General features: G+C 40.6%; 1 protein-coding gene across 2 annotated transcripts; it reads right to left on the minus strand.

Moving 5' to 3' along the window:
• Positions 1 to 588: 588 nt before the first annotated feature.
• On the minus strand, positions 589 to 23,932 carry LOC138974149 (rRNA 2'-O-methyltransferase fibrillarin-like). 2 transcript variants are annotated; one of them, XM_070346844.1, is made up of 9 exons: positions 23,787 to 23,929; positions 22,753 to 22,974; positions 20,114 to 20,170; positions 18,987 to 19,081; positions 16,802 to 16,972; positions 15,418 to 15,550; positions 5,681 to 5,793; positions 3,763 to 3,908; positions 589 to 747 (listed from the first exon to the last, which is right to left on the minus strand). In XM_070346844.1, the coding sequence occupies exons 1-9, from the start codon at positions 23,797 to 23,799 to the stop codon at positions 729 to 731; spliced, it is 969 nt and encodes a 322-aa protein (XP_070202945.1). In that variant the 5' UTR covers positions 23,800 to 23,929; the 3' UTR covers positions 589 to 728. The 2 variants fall into 2 exon arrangements, with proteins under 2 accessions (XP_070202945.1, XP_070202946.1); XM_070346845.1 differs by lacking the exons at positions 589 to 747; positions 3,763 to 3,908 and adding an exon at positions 4,553 to 4,588 and having other exon boundaries at positions 23,787 to 23,932.
• Positions 23,933 to 24,480: the final 548 nt, after the last annotated feature.

Raw genomic sequence — 24,480 nt, forward strand, 5'->3', positions numbered from 1 at the left:
TTGGGGTCATTTTACAGAGGCAATACACAGAAAGTGTGAGAAAACAAGGTCTTAAACAGGAGGGAGTCTTAAACAGGAGGGAGTCTTAAACAGGAGGGAGTCTTAAAAAGGGGGTTCCACTGTACCAACATTCAACACCCTCACTGCCTGCTGCGCTGATTTGGAATTTTTGTTACATGTATGAATGAATTATGAATTAGCCACTTGCCATGAGAGCACCAAGGCTTATGAAGATCTGTCCAGTGGGTTTCTGGGAAACGCTCTGTGCACATGCACGCACACCACCACCATTGTCTTCATTCCCAATCTAAATATATTAAGTCAAAAGTTGACTTGAGGTCAAACCACAGGCGGAAGGTATCGTTCACTGGACCACTACTTACATAGAAAGACTACCTTGCACAGGCGGAAGGTATCGGTCGTCTTTCTATGTAAGTAGTGATCCAGTGAACGATACCTTCCGCCTGTGGTCAAACCAGTAATGCATGACTCCAGAATGGTATGGACAAACACGTCCGCTCATACTTCTTACTTGTCAGACCCATACACAGGCACAAACTGTCTCTCTCGGACAACTTGACACAAACGTTATGGTGATGATAGATGGTTTATTTCATGATGTGGAAATCTAAAAGTATGTACAGGCGGACACAAGTCTCGGCGATGACGATGTAATGAACACATTTGACCCCCAGCCTTCTCCCTTCACGCGTGGAGACACAGCATCTTTACTTCTTCGGTGGTGGTCTGCACAGACAAAATAACAACATTAATAAGAAAAAAATCTAAACAACAAAGTGACTGTAGTGAGATGAACAAAGTTAAAAAACCAAAAGAATTCTGTACACACTGATGCAAGGACAGCACAGAACAGTATGAATGTTTTGCTGATGAAAGCTGCATCAGGATCACGAACACACACACAGGGCAACAACAAGCAAAACCAACAGGGAACGAACAAGGTTTGAAAAAAAGATGGTGGGGAAACTCACATTAATAGGGATTCAACATTTTATCCATTTTTTGAATGTTCAGAACTTGATATTTTTTAAATCGAAAGTGAAACTCCCTTAATAAGACCCCCCTTATTTTATACCTTGAGTTTTGAAGATTTTCTGTTCATAATGTCTGTAAATTTACCTCCATTCAAGAACCTCTTCTTTTAAACACTTGATTTTCTCAGATTTTTAGATGTCTTCTGTAAGGAGCTAAGAGCTCAACTGAGACCACTAACCAGAGAGTCAGCAGAATATACAGACAAAGGGGCTATGGAATATACAAACGAAGGGACTATGGAATATACAGACGAAGGGGGCTAATAAATATACAGACGAAGGGGCTATGGAATATACAGACGAAGGGGGCTAAGGAATATACACACGAAGGGGGCTAAGGAATATACAGACGAAGGGGGCTAAGGAATATACACACGAAGGGGGCTAAGGAATATACAGACGAAGGGGGCTAAGGAATATACACACGAAGGGGGCTAAGGAATATACAGACGAAGGGGGCTAAGGAATATACAGACGAAAGGGGCTAAGGAATATACAGATGAAGGGGGCTAAGGAATATACAGACGAAGGGGGCTAAGGAATATACAGACGAAGGAGGCTAAGGAATATACAGACGAAGGGGGCTAAGGAATATACAGACGAAGGGGGCTAAGGAATATACAGACGAAGGGGGCTAAGGAATATACAGACGAAGGGGGCTAAGGAATATACACATGAAGGGGGCTAAGGAATATACAGACGAAGGGGGCTAAGGAATATACAGATGAAGGGGGCTAAGGAATATACAGACGAAGGGGGCTAAGGAATATACAGACGAAGGAGGCTAAGGAATATACAGACGAAGGGGGCTAAGGAATATACAGACGAAGGGGGCTATGAAATATACACACGAAGGGGGCTAAGGAATATACACATGAAGGGGGCTATGGAATATACACACGAAGGGGGCTAAGGAATATACAGACGAAGGGGGCTAAGGAATATACACACGAAGGGGGCTAAGGAATATACAGACGAAGGGGGCTAAGGAATATACACACGAAGGGGGCTAAGGAATATACAGACGAAGGGGGCTATGGAATATACAGACGAAGGGGGTTAAGGAATATACACACGAAGGGGGCTAAGGAATATACAGACGAAGGGGGCTAAGGAATATACAGACGAAGGAGGCTAAGGAATATACAGACGAAGGGGGCTAAGGAATATACAGACGAAGGGGGCTAAGGAATATACAGACGAAGGGGGCTAAGGAATATACAGACGAAGGGGGCTAAGGAATATACACATGAAGGGGGCTAAGGAATATACAGACGAAGGGGGCTAAGGAATATACAGACGAAGGGGGCTAAGGAATATACAGACGAAGGAGGCTAAGGAATATACAGACGAAGGAGGCTAAGGAATATACAGACGAAGGGGGCTAAGGAATATACAGACGAAGGGGCTATGGAAGATACAGACGAAGGGGGCTAAGGAATATACACATGAAGGGGGCTAAGGAATATACAGACGAATGGGGCTAAGGAATATACACATGAAGGGGGCTAAGGAATATACAGACGAAGGGGGCTAAGGAATATACAGACGAAGGGGGCTAAGGAATATACAGACGAAGGGGCTATGGAAGATACAGACGAAGGGGGCTAAGGAATATACACATGAAGGGGGCTAAGGAATATACAGACGAAGGAGGCTAAGGAATATACAGACGAAGGGGGCTAAGGAATATACACACGAAGGCGGCTAAGGAATATACACACGAAGGCGGCTAAGGAATATACAGACGAAGGGGGCTAAGGAATATACAGACGAAGGGGGCTAAGGAATATACAGACGAAGGGGGCTAAGGAATATACAGACGAAGGAGGCTAAGGAATATACAGACGAAGGGGGCTAAGGAATATACAGACGAAGGAGGCTAAGGAATATACAGACGAAGGGGGCTATGGAATATACAGACGAAGGGGGTTAAGGAATATACAGACGAAGGGGGCTATGGAATATACAGACGAAGGGGGCTATGGAATATACACACGAAAGGGGCTAAGGAATATACAGACGAAGGGGGCTAAGGAATATACAGACGAAGGGGGCTAAGGAATATACAGACGAAGGAGGCTAAGGAATATACAGACGAATGAGGCTAAGGAATATACAGACGAAGGGGCTATGGAAGATACAGACGAATGGGGCTAAGGAATATACACATGAAGGGGGCTAAGGAATATACAGACGAAGGGGGCTAAGGAATATACAGACGAAGGGGGCTAAGGAATATACACATGAAGGGGGCTAAGGAATATACAGACGAAGGGGGCTAAGGAATATACAGACGAAGGGGCTATGGAAGATACAGACGAATGGGGCTAAGGAATATACACATGAAGGGGGCTAAGGAATATACACACGAAGGGGGCTAAGGAATATACAGACGAAGGGGGCTAAGGAATATACAGACGAAGGGGGCTAAGGAATATACAGACGAAGGGGGCTAAGGAATATACACACGAAGGTGGCTAAGGCACTAGCAGGTCTGCACAAAAATTGACCCCGGAGATCGTAAAAATCTCTACCCTTAACCAACAATGTGCGGCCAGGATTGAACACTCCACCTTCCGCACGGAAAGGCCGACATGTAATCCATTAGGCTACTGTGCCCATCAGACACCCAACTTGATCTTCATCTAATCTCAAGGTGTGCGAGGCAAACAAGATAAGGGGAAAGAAATGTTGTACGACTCACCTGTAGACACCAACCACAACAGCGTGGTCGCGCTCATAGGGCTCGAGGGTCAGCTGTTCCAGGGGCTTGATTTTCTCGCTCTTCAGTTTGCTCACCTCCCCTGCAAACACTGCCTCTGCGTCCGCCGTCGAGTCGATGCAGTTTGCCTGAAACATCAACGTTTGTTTCTTATTGTCTATTTTCGATGCAAGGTCAATTTCTTATCGTCAATTCTCAATGCAGTTTGCCTGAAACATCGATGTCAGTTTCTTATTGTCAATTCTCCATGCAGTTTGCCTGAAATATCAACGTCGTTTTCATACTGTCAATTCTCGATGCAGTTTGCCTGAAATATTAACGTCAGTTTGAATTTGTGAATTCTCGATGCAGATTGCTTGAAACATCAACGTCAGTTTCTTATTGTCAATTCTCGATGCAGTTTGCCTGAAACATCAACGTCAGTTTGAATTTGTCAATTCTTGATGCAGTTTGCCTGAAATATCAACGTCGTTTTCTTATTGTCAATTCCTGATTTTATTTATTTGGTGTTTAACGTCGTTTTCAAGTCAATTCCTGATGGAGTTTGCCTGAAATCTTGATGCCTGTAATATCAACATCAGTTTATAATTGTCAATTCTCGATGCAGTTTGCCTGAAATATCCAAGCCAGTTTCTTATTGTTCATTCTCAATGCATTTTCCCTGAAATATCGACGTCAGTTTCTTAATGTCAATTCTAGATGCAGTTTGCCTGAAATATTAATGTCAGTTTCTTATTGTCAATTCTCCATTCAGTTTGCCTGAAATATCAACGTCAGTTTCTTATTGTCAATTCTTGATGCAGTTTGCCTGAAAAATCGTCAGTTTCTTAATAGGTAACATGCGCCTTGAGTCGCCTTGTGTGGTGAGATACGTGCGCGATATAAATCCTCGTAAATAAATAAAAAATAAAAACAAGAAGAGCAAACGCTCGATCGAGTCACTTTCGCAGTTCTGAATATTATATGAGGCATCAGATGGACAGGAAGAAATTGCTATTCACAACACAATGAGTCACGTTCACATAAAATTTGAGCCCGGTCACTTTTATAGTTTCCGAGAAAAGCCCAACGTTAAGTTGTGTGTTGCCGAACAGAAAAGGCTAGTTATCTCCCTTGTTTTTCTGATAACGTTCGTAAAAGGCTACAGATGTAAATACTTTGATGTAAAGAATAATCCTACAAAGTTTCAATCACATCCGATGAACTTTGTCAAAGATATAAAATGTCTAATTTTTCCTTTGACGCTGACCTGTGACCTTGAAAAAGGTCAAAGGTCAACGAAACCATCGTTAAAGTGTAGAGGTCATTGGAGGTTACGACTAAACAAAATATGAGCCCGATCGCTTTGATAGTTTCCGAGAAAAGTCCAACGTTAAGGTGGTGTCTACGGACGGCCGGCCGGCCGGCCGGCCGGACAGACTAACACTGACCGATTACATAGAGTCACTTTTTCTCAAGTGACTCAAAAATTGTCAATTCAACACAAGATGAACATCTGAGTTTCCTAATATAAACCCTCAAGGGCTATATGATACCAATAAATGTAGCTTAATCGATTAAACACACCATAATGATGTGCTCGGCAACTTCAATTTTTTATTTTTTTTTATTTAGCTTGACTGATGGGCGGTAGTGATGTCAGTTAGGGGGACTGTTAAGGCCAAAAAAAAAAAAATAGGTCTGTTTACGGTAACATAGGCCTAAAAAATAAGGTCGGTAGGTCGGGATTTTTTTCTTTCAAAAAACCATATTCTTACGTTATTTTGCAAAAAAAATTCCCCCCCCCCCCCCCCCCCCCCAAATGCCAAAAAAAAGTCTAGGGTCGCGCGAAAAAAATAGGGTCGGTCGGGTTACCGTAAACAGACTATTTGTTTTTTTTGGCCTAAGGGAGGTAACTCACCTTGATGGAGATGACGATGTGTCCCTGGTTCTTGAGGAAGTTGTGGGCGTTGATGGCGACAATTCGAGCCTGGTCGGGCTGGGCCACGTCAGCAAAGATTGTGTCCACCATGCCTGCAACAAGCAGCTAATTATTCACGGTCATCGTTCATGGTGATTGACAGTTTCTACAAAGGTGTCACCAAGGCGATTCTCATTCATGGTTCTACTCCCTTGACCTCAAAAGCCTTGGCTAAAACAGTAACCATTGCGTTTGACAGTTTGGAAAGATTTGAGTGATTATTCAACAGAAGTTACAAAGAAACAAGGAAGAGATTTTTTTTTTTTTAAATACAGAGGCCGACCAGGACTGATGTGCATGAGAAAATAGCTAACTGGGTGGGAACCAGCACCAGGGTCAGATTGTCTGAAATCACAAACTCTCAACATCAACCAACCCTGTGCAGGCATGGGAATTGAAAAAAGGAAAAAAAGGCTGAACATTTGTAAATAATATTAGAGTCAACGGCGCGAAGCGCCTAGCCTTACTAGGGGGGTCCGTGGGCATGCCTCCCCGGAAATTTTTTCTTCCAAAGAACCCAAATTGTGCAATTTGGTGTCAAATGGGGGAGGCAAAACTGGTTCTGAAAACTGAATTTAATGGCAAACTTAGAGCTCAGATGACACCAAATTTTCGGCGGACATTTTTGCTTTTTCGGCGGAACAAACAAACATTTCGATGGAAATTTGCCTTTCGGCGGACAATTCCCATGCCTGCCTGTGGTTGGTTCTCATCCTGTTGGGCACTTTCTTGTGCATATCGACCTGGACAGTGATCATGAGAGGAGAAAACAACAACAAAGGAAAGAGCCAAACGTTGGTACAGCGGAACCCCCCTTTCAAAACACTTTAATCTAAGTCCTCTGTTTTAAGGGCAGACCGGGTAGGCAAAATGAGTTATTTTTGGTCTCATACACCTTTTTGGGGTTGTTGCATTTTTCACACCTTTGAACATCCTGGAATGCATTCAATAATCTGCTTTTGTCATTTTAGACATGTATTCATGTAAATAAAACCATTTTCAAACCGATGTTTTGTTGTTTTTGTCTGTGTTTTATCAAAAAAATCGAAAAAATGGTCAACTTTGGATACTCCGTGCTGGTAAATGTGCGCACATGACATGACCCTTCGCTGTTCAAACTGTGTGGATATTTCCGCTCTTCAAGATGACGTCATCACCGTTGGGGAATTTCCGTTGACATAGGCACAAAGAGAGAGAATCCGTTCCAACCGAAACCCCGGAATTAATATATGCAAATATATGTAGGTCAAAGGCATTTGGCGCAAGCGCAGTAGACAACTTATCAGTCCCCCGGTGTCAACAAATCCGTGACGTTTTCACCGATTCAGCAGCATTTTTCAAAGTTTTGAGCTGCGGAGAACAACCCTAACATTGGAAATGTTCGGCATAGTGGCAAGAAATATCAGAGAAAGATGAACCAGCAGCAGCGAACAGTAGAAGGAAGTAACAACACTCCGAAATGAACCAACATGATCGTATTTGAGCAGACGACATTCTAAGATTCTTGACTCGACGAGGTGGGTTTTGCTTCTTTCTCTTTTCGATCTTGTTTGTTTGACAACGTGATTTATTGCACATCGTTATGTTGTTGTTGTTGTAAGAATGTGTTAGGGTTTGCAGGTAAATGATAAACAGTTTGTGTCTGAAGTATTTTGCGGGTTTCTTGATCCAATTTACTGACCATGCCGCCGCCGCACACCCCCCCCCCCCCCCTCCCTCCCTCGATCATCTCTGTGATATCGTCTTCACAACCCCTATTTTATTGTTCTTCGCTGGCCAGTCCTTGAGAGCTTACTATGGTGTAACATGTCATCAGTATTCTTTGTCTGGGGTCAAACTGAGAAGCAGCATCTGAGCGATGTACGACTGACACAGTTTCTGTTTCTGGTCATTGACCGTAGGAAAATAAGTACCCTACTAGAGAGCGTTCTCTAATTCTAAAGGATTGGTTTACACCAGCATGGCTGACCAACCTATCATTGACAGCAATATTGTTGTCAAATCTTTTCCATTAACTAAGGAATAAAAAAAATAGATCCAATTTACTTCACCAAAGAAAAAAAAAGAGTTAAACTAAAGGACTGGGGATGCAACTCATGAATCAAAAGCATAAAGATCACCTGCAAACAGTGCTAGGTTTAGGAAATCTGAAAATGTATACACACACACAGAACACACACACACACACACACACAAAACAGACAACAGACAAGAAACAAGCAAATACATAGCAAGTGTGATGAAATAAATTAATTTTAAAAGAAAAATATGAAAAGAAAGAAAGAAAGAAAGAAAATAATTCAGCTAGTTTCAGTATTAGTTCCTGTGTGTATGTGATTGTGTGGTTACTCAAATCCCATAGTAAACTTGACATGTACATTTTGTGATAGGGGCCAATTAATGAATGTCTTTTGTGTGTGTGTGTGTGTGTGTTCGTCAACCGACATATGTGGGTACGAGCCGCTGAGGTGGTTGTAAGAAAACCCGCCTGGTTCAGTGGTTGGGGGCTGATTGGGATTTCTGATTTACCAGCCTAGCCAAAAAGTTGAGGTACACCCCATGTAACATGGTCATTTGCAAAATAAAGTACAAGCACTTGTTGACGTTTATATTGAGTCTTAAAATTTGCAGCTTATTACAAACAAAAACCATGGACAGTTGTATCAAATATTAAATCAGTGTTTGTGTATTTATTAGGTTGGAGCAAGGGGAGAGCCAGTCCTCCTGTGGTGGCAGCGAGGAGAAAGATTGACCTGATGGAAAAGTTTGCTAAACCGGAACTACCCTCTTCCACAGCAGAAACATCAGCTTTGCCATCTTCTGACCAACCATAAGAAGATACAGATACTTTGCCATCTTCTGACCCATCACAAGCAGATATGGATACTGGTACTGTGCAACGTCACTCCGCTGACATGTGTTGGGCTTTTGTCAACATTGATCAGCTCAATCTATTGCTGAAAGGTTTATATCCTGTACTGAATGCTTGTCTGATAGCAGTCTGATTATGAAAGAAGGTGATGCATCAGCCCAAGGATTTGCACAGGCCCTGCATCTGGAGTGCATATGAGTGTCCATTCAAGTCTGCAGTTGTTTACTCTTCTCCCGGTGTTTGCAACGCTTCGGGTGGTAAAGTTGCATTTTAAATAATCCGCGTATGACCAAGTTGGTACATGGAAAGGGACATTCAGCTTTACAGAAATTTGCTGCAGTGTTAGGATTGAGCACAGAAATACTGTAATTAAAATGTTGCAACTTTTGAATGGCTTGATAGTTTTGTTCCATTTGTGTATATATAATTATGTAATGTTGTTGATGTTGAAGCATCATTTCTATGCAATGGAATAAGAAATCAGTGCATCCGTTGGGTTTTTATGAGTCTGACAGTTTGGTTCTGATCAATATTTTCATATCAGCACAAACACAGATAATTGACTTTTTTAATGTTTTCATATAATTTTTTTTTTAAATCAAAAAAATCTGATAATTTGATTATCAAATCATTTCCCCTTCATAGTTAAAGTGTTATTCTGGTTAAAAAAAAAAAAAACCCATTAATTCAAGCTCTACTGTGGTACTAGTTTACCGGGGTACTAGTGAGACTCTTTTACATGCTGTTTTCTCTACATGTAATTTGAGACAAAATGTGGTAATTAAAATGTTGTAACTTTTGAATGGCAAGATGGATTTGTTCCAATTTTGTATATGTTGTTTATGATTTGTGAAGCACCATTTCTGTGCATGGAATAAGAATACAGTGGATTCCTTGTGTTTTTGTGAGTCCGACAGTTTCGTTTTGATTCATATCTGCACTAACATAGATGAGTTTTCAAATGATTTTTTAAAAAAAGTCTGGATAATTTGATCGTCAAATCATTTCCCCATCATAGTAAAGTGGTTATTCTTATAAAAACATATCAATTCAGGCTGCACTGTGCTACTAGTTTGAGGTACTGGTTGGAATCTTTCAAATGCTATTTTCTCTGAATGTAATTTTCAGACAAACATCTGTAATTAAAATGTTGCAACTTTTGAATGGCTTGATGGATTTGTTTCATTTTTGTTTATGTTGTTTATGATTTGTAAAGCGTCAGTTTTGTGTATGGAATAAGAGTTAAGTGCATTGGTTGGGTTTTTATGAGTCTGACAGTTTGGTTCTGATTCATGTTTTCATATCGGTACAAACAAAGATGGCTGTTTTCATATGATGTATATAAAAAAAATCCTGATAATTTGATTGTCAAATCCTTTTCCCTACATAGTAAAGTGGTCATTCTGATAAAAACATATGAATTCAGGGTGCACTGTGCTACTGGTTTTTTTATGTACTGGTTCAAATCTTTAAAATGCTGTTTTCTCTGAATGTAATTTTCAGACAAAACGCTACAATTAAAATGTTGCAACTTTTGAAAGGCTTGATGGATTTGTTCAGTTTTTGTATATGTTGTTTATGAGTTGTACAGCATCAGTTCTGTGTATGGAATAAGAGTTCAGTGCATTGGTTGGGTTTTTATGAGTCTGACAGTTAGGATTTCATGTATTTTTCTTATCAAAACTGAACCGGTAACTGAAAATGCTAAATTAAAATAATATATTGCTTAGAAATGCTTTTCGATACACAGAATTATTAAACACACACATATTGCTGCAAAGAAGAAAAATTGGATCAAAACATGCACTGGTTCACAAACTGCAACATTTTAAAAAAAGCACATTTTATAACGTTTTTCTCACATTTTGGTGAATAAAACCCCCAAAAATTGCTTTTCACTCAAAATTTAAAATGGTTTCCCTTAATTAGGTTATTCTGCTTGCAAAAATCAAACAAGCAGCAAGCTGTTTCCAAAATAAAAAAAAAAAGTGCTTGCCTACCCTGTCCCCCCTTAAGACCTTGCCTTTTCAGATTGTCTGTTCATAACCTCTGTTAATTTACCTCCAGTTTAAGACTCCCTCCCTTTAAAGACTTGATTTTCTGTTCATAACCTCTGTCAATTTACCTCCAGTTTTAAGACTCCCTCCCTTTAAAGACTTGATGTTCTGTTCATAACCTCTTAATTTACCTCCAGTTTAAGACTCCCCCCCTTTAAAGACTTGATTTTCTGTTCATAACCTCTTAATTTACCTCCAGTTTAAGACTCCCCCCCTTTAAAGACTTGATTTTCTGTTCATAACCTGTTAATTTACCTCCAGTTTAAGACTCCCCCCCTTTAAAGACTTGATTTTCTGTTCATAACCTGTTAATTTACCTCCAGTTTAAGACTCCCCCCCTTTAAAGACTTGATTTTCTGTTCATAACCTGTTAATTTACCTCCAGTTTAAGACTCCCCCCCTTTAAAGACTTGATTTTCTGTTCATAACCTGTTAATTTACCTCCAGTTTAAGACTCCCCCCCCTTTAAAGACTTGATTTTCTGTTCATAACCTGTTAATTTACCTCCAGTTTAAGACTCCCCCCCTTTAAAGACTTGATTTTCTGTTCATAACCTGTTAATTTACCTCCAGTTTAAGACTCCCCCCCTTTAAAGACTTGATTTTCTGTTCATAACCTCTGTTAATTTACCTCCAGTTTAAGACTCCCTCCATTTAAAGACTTGATTTTCTGTTCATAACCTCTGTTCATTTACCTCCAGTTTAAGACTCCCTCCATTTAAAGACTTGATTTTCTGTTCATAACCTGTTCATTTACCTCCAGTTTAAGACTCCCTCCATTTAAAGACTTGATTTTCTGTTCATAACCTGTTAATTTACCTCCAGTTTAAGACTCCCTCCATTTAAAGACTTGATTTTCTGTTCATAACCTGTTAATTTACCTCCAGTTTAAGACTCCCTCCATTTAAAGACTTGATTTTCTGTTCATAACCTGTTAATTTACCTCCAGTTTAAGACTCCCTCCATTTAAAGACTTGATTTTCTGTTCATAACCTGTGTTAATTTACCTCCAGTTTAAGACTCCCTCCTTTTAAAGACTTGATTTTCTGTTCATAACCTGTGTTAATTTACCTCCAGTTTAAGACTCCCTCCTTTTAAAGACTTGATTTTCTGTTCATAACCTGTGTTAATTTACCTCCAGTTTAAGACTCTCTCCCTTTAAAGACTTGATTTTCTGTTCATAACCTCTGTTAATTTACCTCCAGTTTAAGACTCCCTCCATTTAAAGACTTGATTTTCTGTTCATAACCTCTGTTCATTTACCTCCAGTTTAAGACTCCCTCCATTTAAAGACTTGATTTTCTGTTCATAACCTGTGTTAATTTACCTCCAGTTTAAGACTCCCTCCTTTTAAAGACTTGATTTTCTGTTCATAACCTGTTAATTTACCTCCAGTTTAAGACTCCCTCCTTTTAAAGACTTGATTTTCTGTTCATAACCTGTGTTAATTTACCTCCAGTTTAAGACTCTCTCCCTTTAAAGACTTGATTTTCTGTTCATAACCTGTTAATTTACCTCCAGTTTAAGACTCCCTCCATTTAAAGACTTGATTTTCTGTTCATAACCTGTTAATTTACCTCCAGTTTAAGACTCCCTCCTTTTAAAGACTTGATTTTCTGTTCATAACCTGTGTTAATTTACCTCCAGTTTAAGACTCTCTCCCTTTAAAGACTTGATTTTCTGTTCATAACCTCTGTTAATTTACCTCCAGTTTAAGACTCCCTCCATTTAAAGACTTGATTTTCTGTTCATAACCTCTGTTCATTTACCTCCAGTTTAAGACTCCCTCCATTTAAAGACTTGATTTTCTGTTCATAACCTGTTAATTTACCTCCAGTTTAAGACTCCCTCCATTTAAAGACTTGATTTTCTGTTCATAACCTGTTAATTTACCTCCAGTTTAAGACTCCCTCCATTTAAAGACTTGATTTTCTGTTCATAACCTGTTAATTTACCTCCAGTTTAAGACTCCCTCCATTTAAAGACTTGATTTTCTGTTCATAACCTGTGTTAATTTACCTCCAGTTTAAGACTCCCTCCTTTTAAAGACTTGATTTTCTGTTCATAACCTCTGTTCATTTACCTCCAGTTTAAGACTCCCTCCATTTAAAGACTTGATTTTCTGTTCATAACCTGTTAATTTACCTCCAGTTTAAGACTCCCTCCATTTAAAGACTTGATTTTCTGTTCATAACCTGTTAATTTACCTCCAGTTTAAGACTCCCTCCATTTAAAGACTTGATTTTCTGTTCATAACCTGTTAATTTACCTCCAGTTTAAGACTCCCTCCATTTAAAGACTTGATTTTCTGTTCATAACCTGTTAATTTACCTCCAGTTTAAGACTCCCCCCCTTTAAAGACTTGATTTTCTGTTCATAACCTGTTAATTTACCTCCAGTTTAAGACTCCCCCCCTTTAAAGACTTGATTTTCTGTTCATAACCTGTTAATTTACCTCCAGTTTAAGACTCCCCCCCTTTAAAGACTTGATTTTCTGTTCATAACCTCTGTTAATTTACCTCCAGTTTAAGACTCCCTCCATTTAAAGACTTGATTTTCTGTTCATAACCTCTGTTCATTTACCTCCAGTTTAAGACTCCCTCCATTTAAAGACTTGATTTTCTGTTCATAACCTGTTCATTTACCTCCAGTTTAAGACTCCCTCCATTTAAAGACTTGATTTTCTGTTCATAACCTGTTAATTTACCTCCAGTTTAAGACTCCCTCCATTTAAAGACTTGATTTTCTGTTCATAACCTGTTAATTTACCTCCAGTTTAAGACTCCCTCCTTTTAAAGACTTGATTTTCTGTTCATAACCTGTGTTAATTTACCTCCAGTTTAAGACTCCCTCCCTTTAAAGACTTGATTTTCTGTTCATAACCTCTGTTAATTTACCTCCAGTTTAAGACTCCCTCCCTTTAAAGACTTGATGTTCTGTTCATAACCTCTTAATTTACCTCCAGTTTAAGACTCCCTCCATTTAAAGACTTGATTTTCTGTTCATAACCTGTGTTAATTTACCTCCAGTTTAAGACTCCCTCCTTTTAAAGACTTGATTTTCTGTTCATAACCTCTGTTAATTTACCTCCAGTTTAAGACTCTCTCCATTTAAAGACTTGATTTTCTGTTCATAACCTGTTAATTTACCTCCAGTTTAAGACTCCCTCCATTTAAAGACTTGATTTTCTGTTCATAACCTGTTAATTTACCTCCAGTTTAAGACTCTCTCCCTTTAAAGACTTGATTTTCTGTTCATAACCTCTGTTAATTTACCTCCAGTTTAAGACTCCCTCCATTTAAAGACTTGATTTTCTGTTCATAACCTGTTAATTTACCTCCAGTTTAAGACTCCCTCCATTTAAAGACTTGATTTTCTGTTCATAACCTGTTAATTTACCTCCAGTTTAAGACTCCCTCCATTTAAAGACTTGATTTTCTGTTCATAACCTCTGTTAATTTACCTCCAGTTTAAGACTCCCTCCATTTAAAGACTTGATTTTCTGTTCATAACCTCTGTTAATTTACCTCCAGTTTAAGACTCCCTCCATTTAAAGACTTGATTTTCTGTTCATAACCTCTGTTCATTTACCTCCAGTTTAAGACTCCCTCCCAAACTATAAAGCAGAAGCAGAAGCTCTCATGCAGGCCGCCTCCTTCGTTCAGGACTCCGCAGACCCTTGCTACCAAGTTGTCTTCCTCTCGGACGCCCTTTCAGTCCTTCAGGCCCTAGAGAACGACAAACTCCCACAGCTGGCCAAAGCATTACAGATGGTCAGACAAACCAGAAGAGTTGTCCTCCAGTGGATACCAGCACACTGTGGGATACCAGGAAATGAAAGGGCCGATGAGCTGGCGAAAGAAGGAGCCGTGGAAGACCAACCTGAAAACAGTGTCAGCTTTAGTGAGCAGAAGACAATCATCAAGGCATTGATGAGGCCAAGGACAAACAGAGATGACTACCACACAATGTCCAGAGAGCAGCAAGTCAACCTCATCAGACTGCGTACTGGCCACAACAGGCTCAATGCTCACATGAACCGAAAGTTCAAGCTGGCGCCATCACCAACCTGTGCCTGCGGTCAAGAGGACCAAACAGCGGAACACATCTTACAGCGATGTCCCTTACTAGATGAGGAACGAAAAGAAGTGTGGCCGTCACCAACTCCCTTGCAGACCAAACTATACGGCAGTCGACAGGAGTTGGAGAAAACGACAACATTTATCACCAGTGCTGGACTGATTGTGTAACCTCTGCGAACGCCAAGAAGAAGAAGAAGAAGACTCCCTCCCTTTAAAGACTTGATGTTCTGTTCATAACCTCTTAATTTACCTCCAGTTTAAGACTCCCCCCCTTTAAAGACTTGATTTTCTGTTCATAACCTGTGTTAATTTACCTCCAGTTTAAGACTCTCTCCCTTTAAAGACTTGATTTTCTGTTCATAACCTCTGTCAATTTACCTCCAGTTTTAAGACTCCCTCCCTTTAAAGACTTGATGTTCTGTTCATAACCTCTTAATTTACCTCCAGTTTAAGACTCCCTCCTTTTAAAGACTTGATTTTCTGTTCATAACCTGTGTTAATTTACCTCCAGTTTAAGACTCTCTCCCTTTAAAGACTTGATTTTCTGTTCATAACCTCTGTTAATTTACCTCCAGTTTGACTCTTTTTTCAGACCTGGTTTTCTCAGATTTATTGAGGTCCTAAAAGGGGGGTTCCACTGTACAGAGAGACACAGACTACAACTGACCAACGAGCATTCTGTATTTGTGGGGGTGACGGGCATCTTCGATGATGGGAATGATGTTTGGCCGCTTCTTGGCAACGTTGATCAAGTCTCGGCCGCTTCTGTGTGAGAATTCTACTGCGTACACCAGGCCGTTCTGAACAACACACAGCAAAACAACATCGGCTGTCAAAAGCTGTCGTACACAAAATCTTGAATGCTAAATACTGTTGTTTCTCACACTCACAGTTCAGTGTTCTCATAAATGTGCAGACTTCTCACAGAAATCCTCAACATTTCACAGGGTTCGATCCTTGCTTCAGATAATTTTAATCGCATCTCTCTCTCTTCATACCCACTCACACAATTTGGCCTTCTGCATGCTGATCAATTAGTTCTGAGAGTCCACAGACTTAGAATAAATGAGCACCCCCCTAAATAAACACGCCCTTCTGTATGCCCACTCCCATCTGTTTGCTTGACACTACTAAAAATGTCCTGTCAGTTCTCCCTTATGCACAAAAAACAAACCAACCCCAAAACCACCACACAAACCTTCGTGTACACTACATTGGGGTGTGCACGTTAAAGATCCCACGATTGACAAAAGGGTCTTTACTGGCAAAATTGTATAGGCATAGATAAAAATGTCCACCAAAATACCCGTGTGACTTGGAATAATAGGCCGTGAAAAGTAGGATATGCGCCGAAATGGCTGCGATCTGCTGGCCGATGTGAATGCGTGATGTATTGTGTAAAAAAATCCATCTCACACGGCATAAATAAATCCCTGCTCCTTGAATATGTGCGCGATATAAATTGCATAAAATGAAAAAAAATTAAAAATAAAAAAAATTAAAAAATAAATCCCTGCGCTTAGAACTGTACCCACGGAATACGCGCGATATAAGCCTCATATAGATTGATTGAAACCTGCAGCAAAGATTTATGTTTCAGGCACATGTTTTCATCCTCACATCTAACTCTCACTTGAGAAATCTGGTGAAGATTCCTTAATACAGGAGTTTTCATCTTTTTAACATCACCCCCCCTGCATTCACCCAGTTGACAACTTTGTCCTGAACACCCGTCCCAGTGCTGGAATGGATTCATTGATATCTCAAATAAATCTCAATGAAAGATGTTCGGAAATAATTCTCAAGTGTTTATGTGTTGTGGAAGAGTCGCTTTCCCTTGTTTCCATAGAAACACCGAGGCAAGCCTGCACTGCCATGTGTAGCTTGCCTCAGTCTTCGTATGAAAGAGCATCTCTTCCGCAATCAATAAAAATTCAGAATGATTTATTTAGCCTATTTCATAGCACTTGGGTCCCACCCCGTTCTGCACTTTCTCCCGAATACCAGCCTTATTTTCCACTTAAAAACCCTAAACAGAAATCACAACGTACGGGGCCCACGAGGTCTGAGACGTGGCTGACTGTGGTACCGGAGGCGGCGCCCAGATACAGGACTTTGGAGCCAGGCTTCATGTGGATGTTCTCAACACCGCCCACGATGGCTGCTGCAAGCTTGGATCGGAACGGGTTCCAGGTTCTGTACTCAATCTTGGTTTCTCCTTCCTGGGAAAAACACACACACAGATATTAGTTCTGCTGACTGCAAGTCCTTAAAAAAAATCAGGTCTGAAAACGGAGGCAAGTTAGAACTAGAAGAGACATTGAGGGGGGTACGACGGACTTACATTTGATGGAGTCGAGTGGGGTTTCAGTGTATTGCACACACACACACTGACACAGTCAAGAAGGAATCTGCAATGAGCATGATTTATAGTTCTTTCTTGTACAGTTATTGTTATTTGGGGGTTGTTGTTGTTGAAGGGGTAGGGGACTGGAAGGGAGTCACATTATCAAACAGATTTAACCCAGAAGGCTGTTTACCTCTCTTAATATCTCTTAAACCAGTTGACATTTTTTAATAAGCTTTTAAGAATGCCTCAGGCACCTAAAAAGCTCTTATGTCCTAAAATTTCAGCAAGGAGTAATTACCAAAAAAAGTCATATTTAGACTACAAACCGTGCGGACCCATGTTTCTCAAAGAAGGAAATGAGAAGCATGGGTCTGCACGGCCCCACGATGACTTCCGTGTGTAGTCGATAACCCGTACGGGCGAAGGTTAACAAAGTAATTTACAACTCAAGACCTAGTACATTAAAGATGCATTCCTTTCCTTGTAAACAATCCCACACACCACTGAAGACCCGTCCAGACTTTTACAAAACATGAGAGCACCCTTCTACTTGGACTCGTACCAAAACTCAGCAACAAGACGCTGGTGTCGGGTACGAAATAAACTTGGCAAACTTTTCTCACTTTGCACAGAAACGAGACAGGCTGTTGCATAATTTGTTATTTGTTGGTGGGTTCAAGTGCTAGTCTTCCGGATGAGACGAAAAACCGAGGTCCTTTTGTGTCCACTACATTGGGGTGTGCACGTTAAAGATCCCACGATTGACAAAAGTGTCTTTCCTGGCAAAATTGTATAGGCATAGATAAAAATGTCCACCAAAATACCAATGTGACTTAGAATAATAGACCGTGAAAAGTAGGATATGCGCCAAAATGGCTGCGATCTGCTGGCCGATGTGAATGCGTGATGTATTGTGTAAAAAAAATTCCATCTCACACGGCATAAATAAATCCCTGCGCCTAGAATATGTGCGCGATATAAATTGCATAAAATAAAAATAAATCCCTGCGCTTAGAACTGTACCCACGGAATACGCGCTATATAAGTCTCATATTGATTGAGTGTGTGAGTAAGTTTGTATGTGTGTTAGTGTTCAAGTTATATTCGGCAATGATTTTTTCTCGCAGTATTTGTGCTTGATGTTTATGGTTGATTGATTCATTTGTCTTTAGTTAATAAACGAGTTTGTTTTGTAACTGTACAACAGCGTGTCGGTGCATTCTTTCTTACTTTTAGTTTCCATTTTCCTCATTGCGTTTAGTTTCTTTAATCACGTGGTTTTTCCCACTTACTAGCAGACCTGTGCACACTCAAAACACCCATCAGTAGTAAACAAACCAAATTTCAGTAGTTTTTAAAATGTTTCAGTTGTAAGCTGTAACGACAGTTCCAAGACATAATTCTGCTCACAAAGCACACAAACCGAAACACTACGACGCAGTAGTGGGAAATACTATTTATTAACAAGCCAAGGTGAAACATCAACACTGTTGTCTTCTTTGGTGACAGAGCTGGTGTCTCCTCTTCACTATCTGAATCTCGCTCTCTTTTTTTCTTTTTCATGTTTCACTTCAATCACAAGTTGTCACGCAGACGCTGGACGAACAAAGTCTAAGAACAAAGACTCAATGCTGAGAACACGCGCGCTTCCGGTAAATCGGAAAACGTCTTTTCAGCGCAACGGCCAACTAATTGGTCAAAACATCTTAAAACAGAAAAAAAAGTACAAAAATGTGGTTTTTTTTAGTAAAACATTGGAATTTCGGAAATTTAATTAAAAATTCGTAGCACCGTATTCTGCATATAAAAATCGGAGAAATTACGGAGAGACCGTAGATGTGCACAGGTCTGTACTAGCCTTAATTAGGTTCTACACGTGACAGTACCTCTGTGCTGATTCTCTTTTCCCCGTAGACGGACTCTCCGACGACCATGTTCTTGGTTACAATCGTGTCTTCCTTCCCCCTGGCGATGAACACACCTGAAACCACAAAACCACTTTGGTCATTTTTAATTAGGTTATTTGTAGTTTTCATTGTCATTTTTTTGGTTGAAAGAGTAAAAAAAAAGTTCTGGGTTCTGGAAGCAAAATAGGGAAGGCCAGGGAACTGGAAACAATGAAATCCAAAACATTACACTGCTAACGTTCCCAACTCCAGAATTTAAAAAAAACACAAGAAAGGTAAGTTATTTGAACGTTTGATTTTTGACAAAACAAGACAATCACAAGCATAATTATCAAACAATGGTCTTTATTGTGGAAAGACAAACAAATAATTAGGAGGAAAATGCAACAAACAAAAGACTTAGCTGAGTGTGCGTTGGATGATATCTGGTAAGATGGCCTGAGTTGAAAGACAAAGATATTATCCACCCAGCTAAGTCTTTTATTTGTCTCTTTGGCCACTATCAAGACCATGAAAGTCTGGTCTCACCAAAAACTAAACATTCCTATTAATTACCTATTCTGTGTTATGATTCTGGTAACGCTCAAGTTTTTATCAAAGAACAAAGAATCAAAAAACAAGAATGGTATGTCATTGCAACAAAAAATATATGACAAAACCAAACCGTAGTCATATTTTGTAACGTTTTTACCTCTATAAATTAAACGTTCCAAGAACAATACATGCCATTCTTCTTTTTTGTTTTAATTCTGAATTTTGGAACGTTAGCAGTCCATCTGTTATTGGATTTTGAAGAACTAAGCTAACACTAACAGGTCTCCTTATCAATCACCTTGAAGAACGAAGCTAACACTAACAGGTCTCCTTATCAATCACCTTGAAAAACGAAGCTAACACTAACAGGTCTCCTTATCAATCACCTTGAAGAACTAAGCTAACACTAACAGGTCTCCTTATCAATCACCTTGAAGAACGAAGCTAACACTAACAGGTCTCCTTATCAATCACCTTGAAGAACTAAGCTAACACTAACAGGTCTCCTTATCAATCACCTTGAAGAACTAAGCTAACACTAACAGGTCTCCTTATCAATCACCAGGTCTCACCTTCATATCTGTGGGGCTCAACGACCACTTTCCTCCCGGCACCGAACCCTCCGCGGCCTGCAACCCAAATCACACACAAATCAATTTTACAGTGCAACCCCCTATTAAAACACACAGTTTAAGACTTCCCGTCTTTAAGTTTAAGACCTTGCTTTTCAGACTTTCTGTTCACAATGTCTGTAAAGTTAACCAAATGTTCCCCCCCCCCCCCAGATTTATGGAGGTCACAAGAGCGGGGTCACAATGTACCCCTTGCACACAATATCATTATCTAGACTCGGTGCTGCTGCTAAGGCTGATCTCAAATGCCAACAGTCAAATATAACATGTACAATGTATTACCAAATGTGAACACTTCCTAAAGGTAGTCAAACCTGTCAATAACGTCTACCCCAGGACCGACCAATGGAAATGTGAATTATATAAAAGAAAAACTCTTCTGGGATCCTTGGGAGTGGTTGCTATGGGCAGGTGCCCAATTTCAACAGGTGGCCGCAAGGGCATGTTCGACTGTACCAGTATTACGCAGTTGACTTTTGCTAACAGTCAGTAACAGTAACACACATTCTTTACAACAACAAAAAAAGCACATGTATCAAATATCAACAAATCATAATGTGTCGTTATAAACATCACCCTACCTAACCTTCTACTTTAAGTTGTATGGAAACAACTGCCAATATTTAAACCACCCTGACTTGTTTCTATGTAACTCCATTTCAGAAATGCAAGTATATTTCCATCAAACTGTTTCAGCAGCAGAACTGGTTATACTACTCATTAATGGAGTGCATACTCTTTCTAAAATGTCTAAATTTGTTGAAGTCAACATAATGCAGCTTATAAATTTTGTTTGTTTGCTTAACGCCCAGCCGACCACGAAGGGCCATATCAGGGCGGTGCTGCTTTGACATATAACGTGCGCCACACACAAGACAGAAGTCGCAGCACAGGCTTCATGTATCACCCAGTCACATTATTCTGACACCGGACCAACCAGTCCTAGCACTAACCCCATAATGCCAGACGCCCGGCGAAGCAGCCACAAGATTAAAAAATGTTAAAGTCTTAGGTATGACCCGGCCGGGGTTCGAACTCACGACCTCCCGATCACGGGGCGGACGCCTTACCACTAGGCCAACCGTGCCGGTCCAGCTTATAAATGACTGAAACACTCTCTAATGACTTTCATAGCAATGCATAGTAAAACGGAACACAGTCAGTCCAACAGATTCACAATTTTACTATCATTACACTGACACAAACAAAACCGTATATTTTTTCCAAAGAAAAAGCTGCTTGCATGTTTGCCATGTCAGGCTGACATCAGTATATATGATTATATCTCCCTCTCTCTGTCAATTCTCTGTTGTTCATAGACAGCACAAACACAAAGTGAAGAGTAGCATGACACTACTGAATGGAAGCAACGTCGTCACACTGATTCTGAATGAATCGAAAATGCTCACTCTCCTTTCAATATGTGACGTCACTTCAACCGGGCTATACAGCAGTGATGTTCCCAGGGGTCGGCCCTCGGCCCTGGGCCGGATACCTTGGTCTAATGACCGGTACCTTGTGTCTCTGGCAGACAAATATCCGATAAGTTTATGTCAGAGACGGACACTGACCGATCGTTTTATTGCCACGTCGGACATGGCAACATTGATCCGTTTATTTAGATCAGGCATCAGATGATACGTCTCCTAATCTCCAAATCGGCAACGTCTTCTGTTGTTTGGTTTAGTAACTTTGCCGTTTGAAGACCGCGCAGTTTAAGAATTTCCGAAAGTTCAACTTCCGGTTGTATAGATTCTAGAAACTGCGCATACGATCATGAAACCGGACAAGGACCAACCCAAGCTGTGTTTTCGACAGTCAGATCATGATCAGTCGTCAAGTGCGACTGTGACCGGACCCACTGTGACTGTGAGTACGAAAACGGCGACGACACCACCACGGACGTTTGTGCCTTCATGGCTTAAACTTTATCCATGGCTAAATTTCGATGGCGAGAGAAAACTGATGTTTTGCACAGTGTGCATTTCAGCAAACCGAAACAACAACTTCACATGTGGCTGCTCGAATTCAGAGTGCTGATTCCAGGTTCATTTTGGCATATTTCCCTAAGTTCCAGTACTCAATTTAATTTTTGACCTTGACTTCTTCTTTACCTGAGATCTTTTGCTTTCTGTTAAACACACACTCACACACACACACACACAACACACACAAGAACTAGAAGAAGGCAAGTTTGGAACACAATTGCAATATATTTCTCTCTGGTGTGTGTCACAGTGTGTGTGTACCAAAGGAGGATGTGGACGGCTTATTTCTTTCCAAGTGAAATGACCGATTGTTTTTTACAGTTCAGGACAAATGTCCTATACTTTCAGCAAGGCTAGGACATTTGTCCTATAAGGACAAAATCCAAGGAACATCCCTGATACAGTGGTATCTGTGATGAAAGGATACCTTGGGACCAGCCACAACTGTCCCTACATAGCAGGTAGCCTGTCAAGACAGGTACATTTCAGAGAAGATAATATACAAAGGGACAAAAAGGGAGGCGTCCGTTCATTGGAGGGGCTTCACATCCCAGGTACCACTGTATTTGGAGTCTGCTGAAAAATACGTACCACCTCCTCTGCCGCCTCGACCACCTCCACGGGCGCCAAAACCTCCTCGTCCTCCCCTGTCGCCGCCCCTTCCCCCTCTGAATCCGCCGCGACCTCCGAAGCCACCACGCCCTCCTCTGTCTCCCCCTCCACGACCACCAAAGCCACCACCACCGCCTCGGCCGCCAAAGCCACCACCACCGCCTCGGCCGCCAAAGCCACCACGGCCTCCTGGTGAAAATCCTGTTGACAGAAATGTTTCAGAGCATGAGTCAGTGTTAGTCAATTACTCTTGGCTGCTTTTGGAGATTTGCATTGCTTCATTCTGAGGAAAATTGTGATTGGAGTGGGGCCTAAGGTTACTACACGTCTGATCGTCTTTTGAATGCTTGTTTTGTTTGAGGCAAGTTATGCACCTGGAATTATTACGAAATATAGTGTTGTAATGTCAATCTGTATTTGTGTAATGAGTTCTGCGATCTTTTCCACGCTTTCCGTCCTCTGCTCATGGAGAACAAGAACAGTTATTGACTGGAACAACCTTGATGACAACACGATCCAGTCGCCAACGGTCAACGAATTCAGAGGAAAACTGCCAACCGCTGATTAAAACACCAAGTGCTCTCCCCAATTTTTCCGCCAACGAACATTCCCAAGTTTGGGACCTGTTGGCGTTATTTATCAAGATCAAGATCAAGATCAAGATGCTCCACGTGGTTCTGCGTGCAGTTGAACCCTTAGTTGCTTCTCTCTCTTTACATAAACTTGATAAAGCAAAACTTTACTCATTCATACAAATATAAAAAGGGGCATTTCACTTTGGGCACACATTTCTGGTTTTAACAAAGACATGGATACACATGGTTCTGGTTTTAACTTCATTGTTGATGACTTGTTAGTATAGGCTATTCATGGTACTACTGATCTTGATTTTTGCCCAAACTACGCTTCAGTGGTTTTTTAGCTACCCAATGATAACAATGTTAACCTCATCGTCCAAAATTAGCAAGACATATTAAGCAGTCTAAAACTAACACGGCAAGCGTTTTTCTTACCTGGTGGTCCCATTTTTCAAGCAAAATTCACTTGTTTTCTTCTACCTCAATCCCCACGTGTTTGGAAAGCACTTGCAGAAATGGTCACTTCCGGTATCATGTGACTTACTTCCCCTGTCCGACCCAACCACAACACTTTAAAACAAAAAAGGTCTTCTTACCATAACCTATACAAAGCAAAAGCAAAACTGAACTTTTCATTGATCCGTCCAAAGATACCTACAGATCTCTGATCTGTCAAACTCTGAAAATTTGGATCATCATTAATAAACATATTCAATATTCATCACAAAAACTTTTGAGGAGATTGCTTTTAATATTTGCCTATATATATCATAGCAGAGAAATGTAAACACGCTTTTTGTCCCTAGTAGGAGAAAAATAAATGAAATAAAAGGGATTTAAGAGTATCAGATGTTTCTTCCTAAAGGAAGGTGTACATCGATCACACACAGACAGACAGACACACACGACGGGGCAGCACATACACACACACACCAGCACACACACACTGACACACACACCAGCACACACACATACACCAGCACACACACATACATACACCAGCACACACACACACACCAGCACACACACACACCAGCACACACACACACACACACACCAGCACACACACACACACACACCAGCACACACACACACACACACACACACCAGCACACACCTGGGGCGGATC

Source organism: Littorina saxatilis, linkage group LG8 (genome assembly GCF_037325665.1).
Source record: "Littorina saxatilis isolate snail1 linkage group LG8, US_GU_Lsax_2.0, whole genome shotgun sequence".
NCBI classification, from domain to species: Eukaryota; Metazoa; Mollusca; class Gastropoda; order Littorinimorpha; family Littorinidae; genus Littorina; species Littorina saxatilis.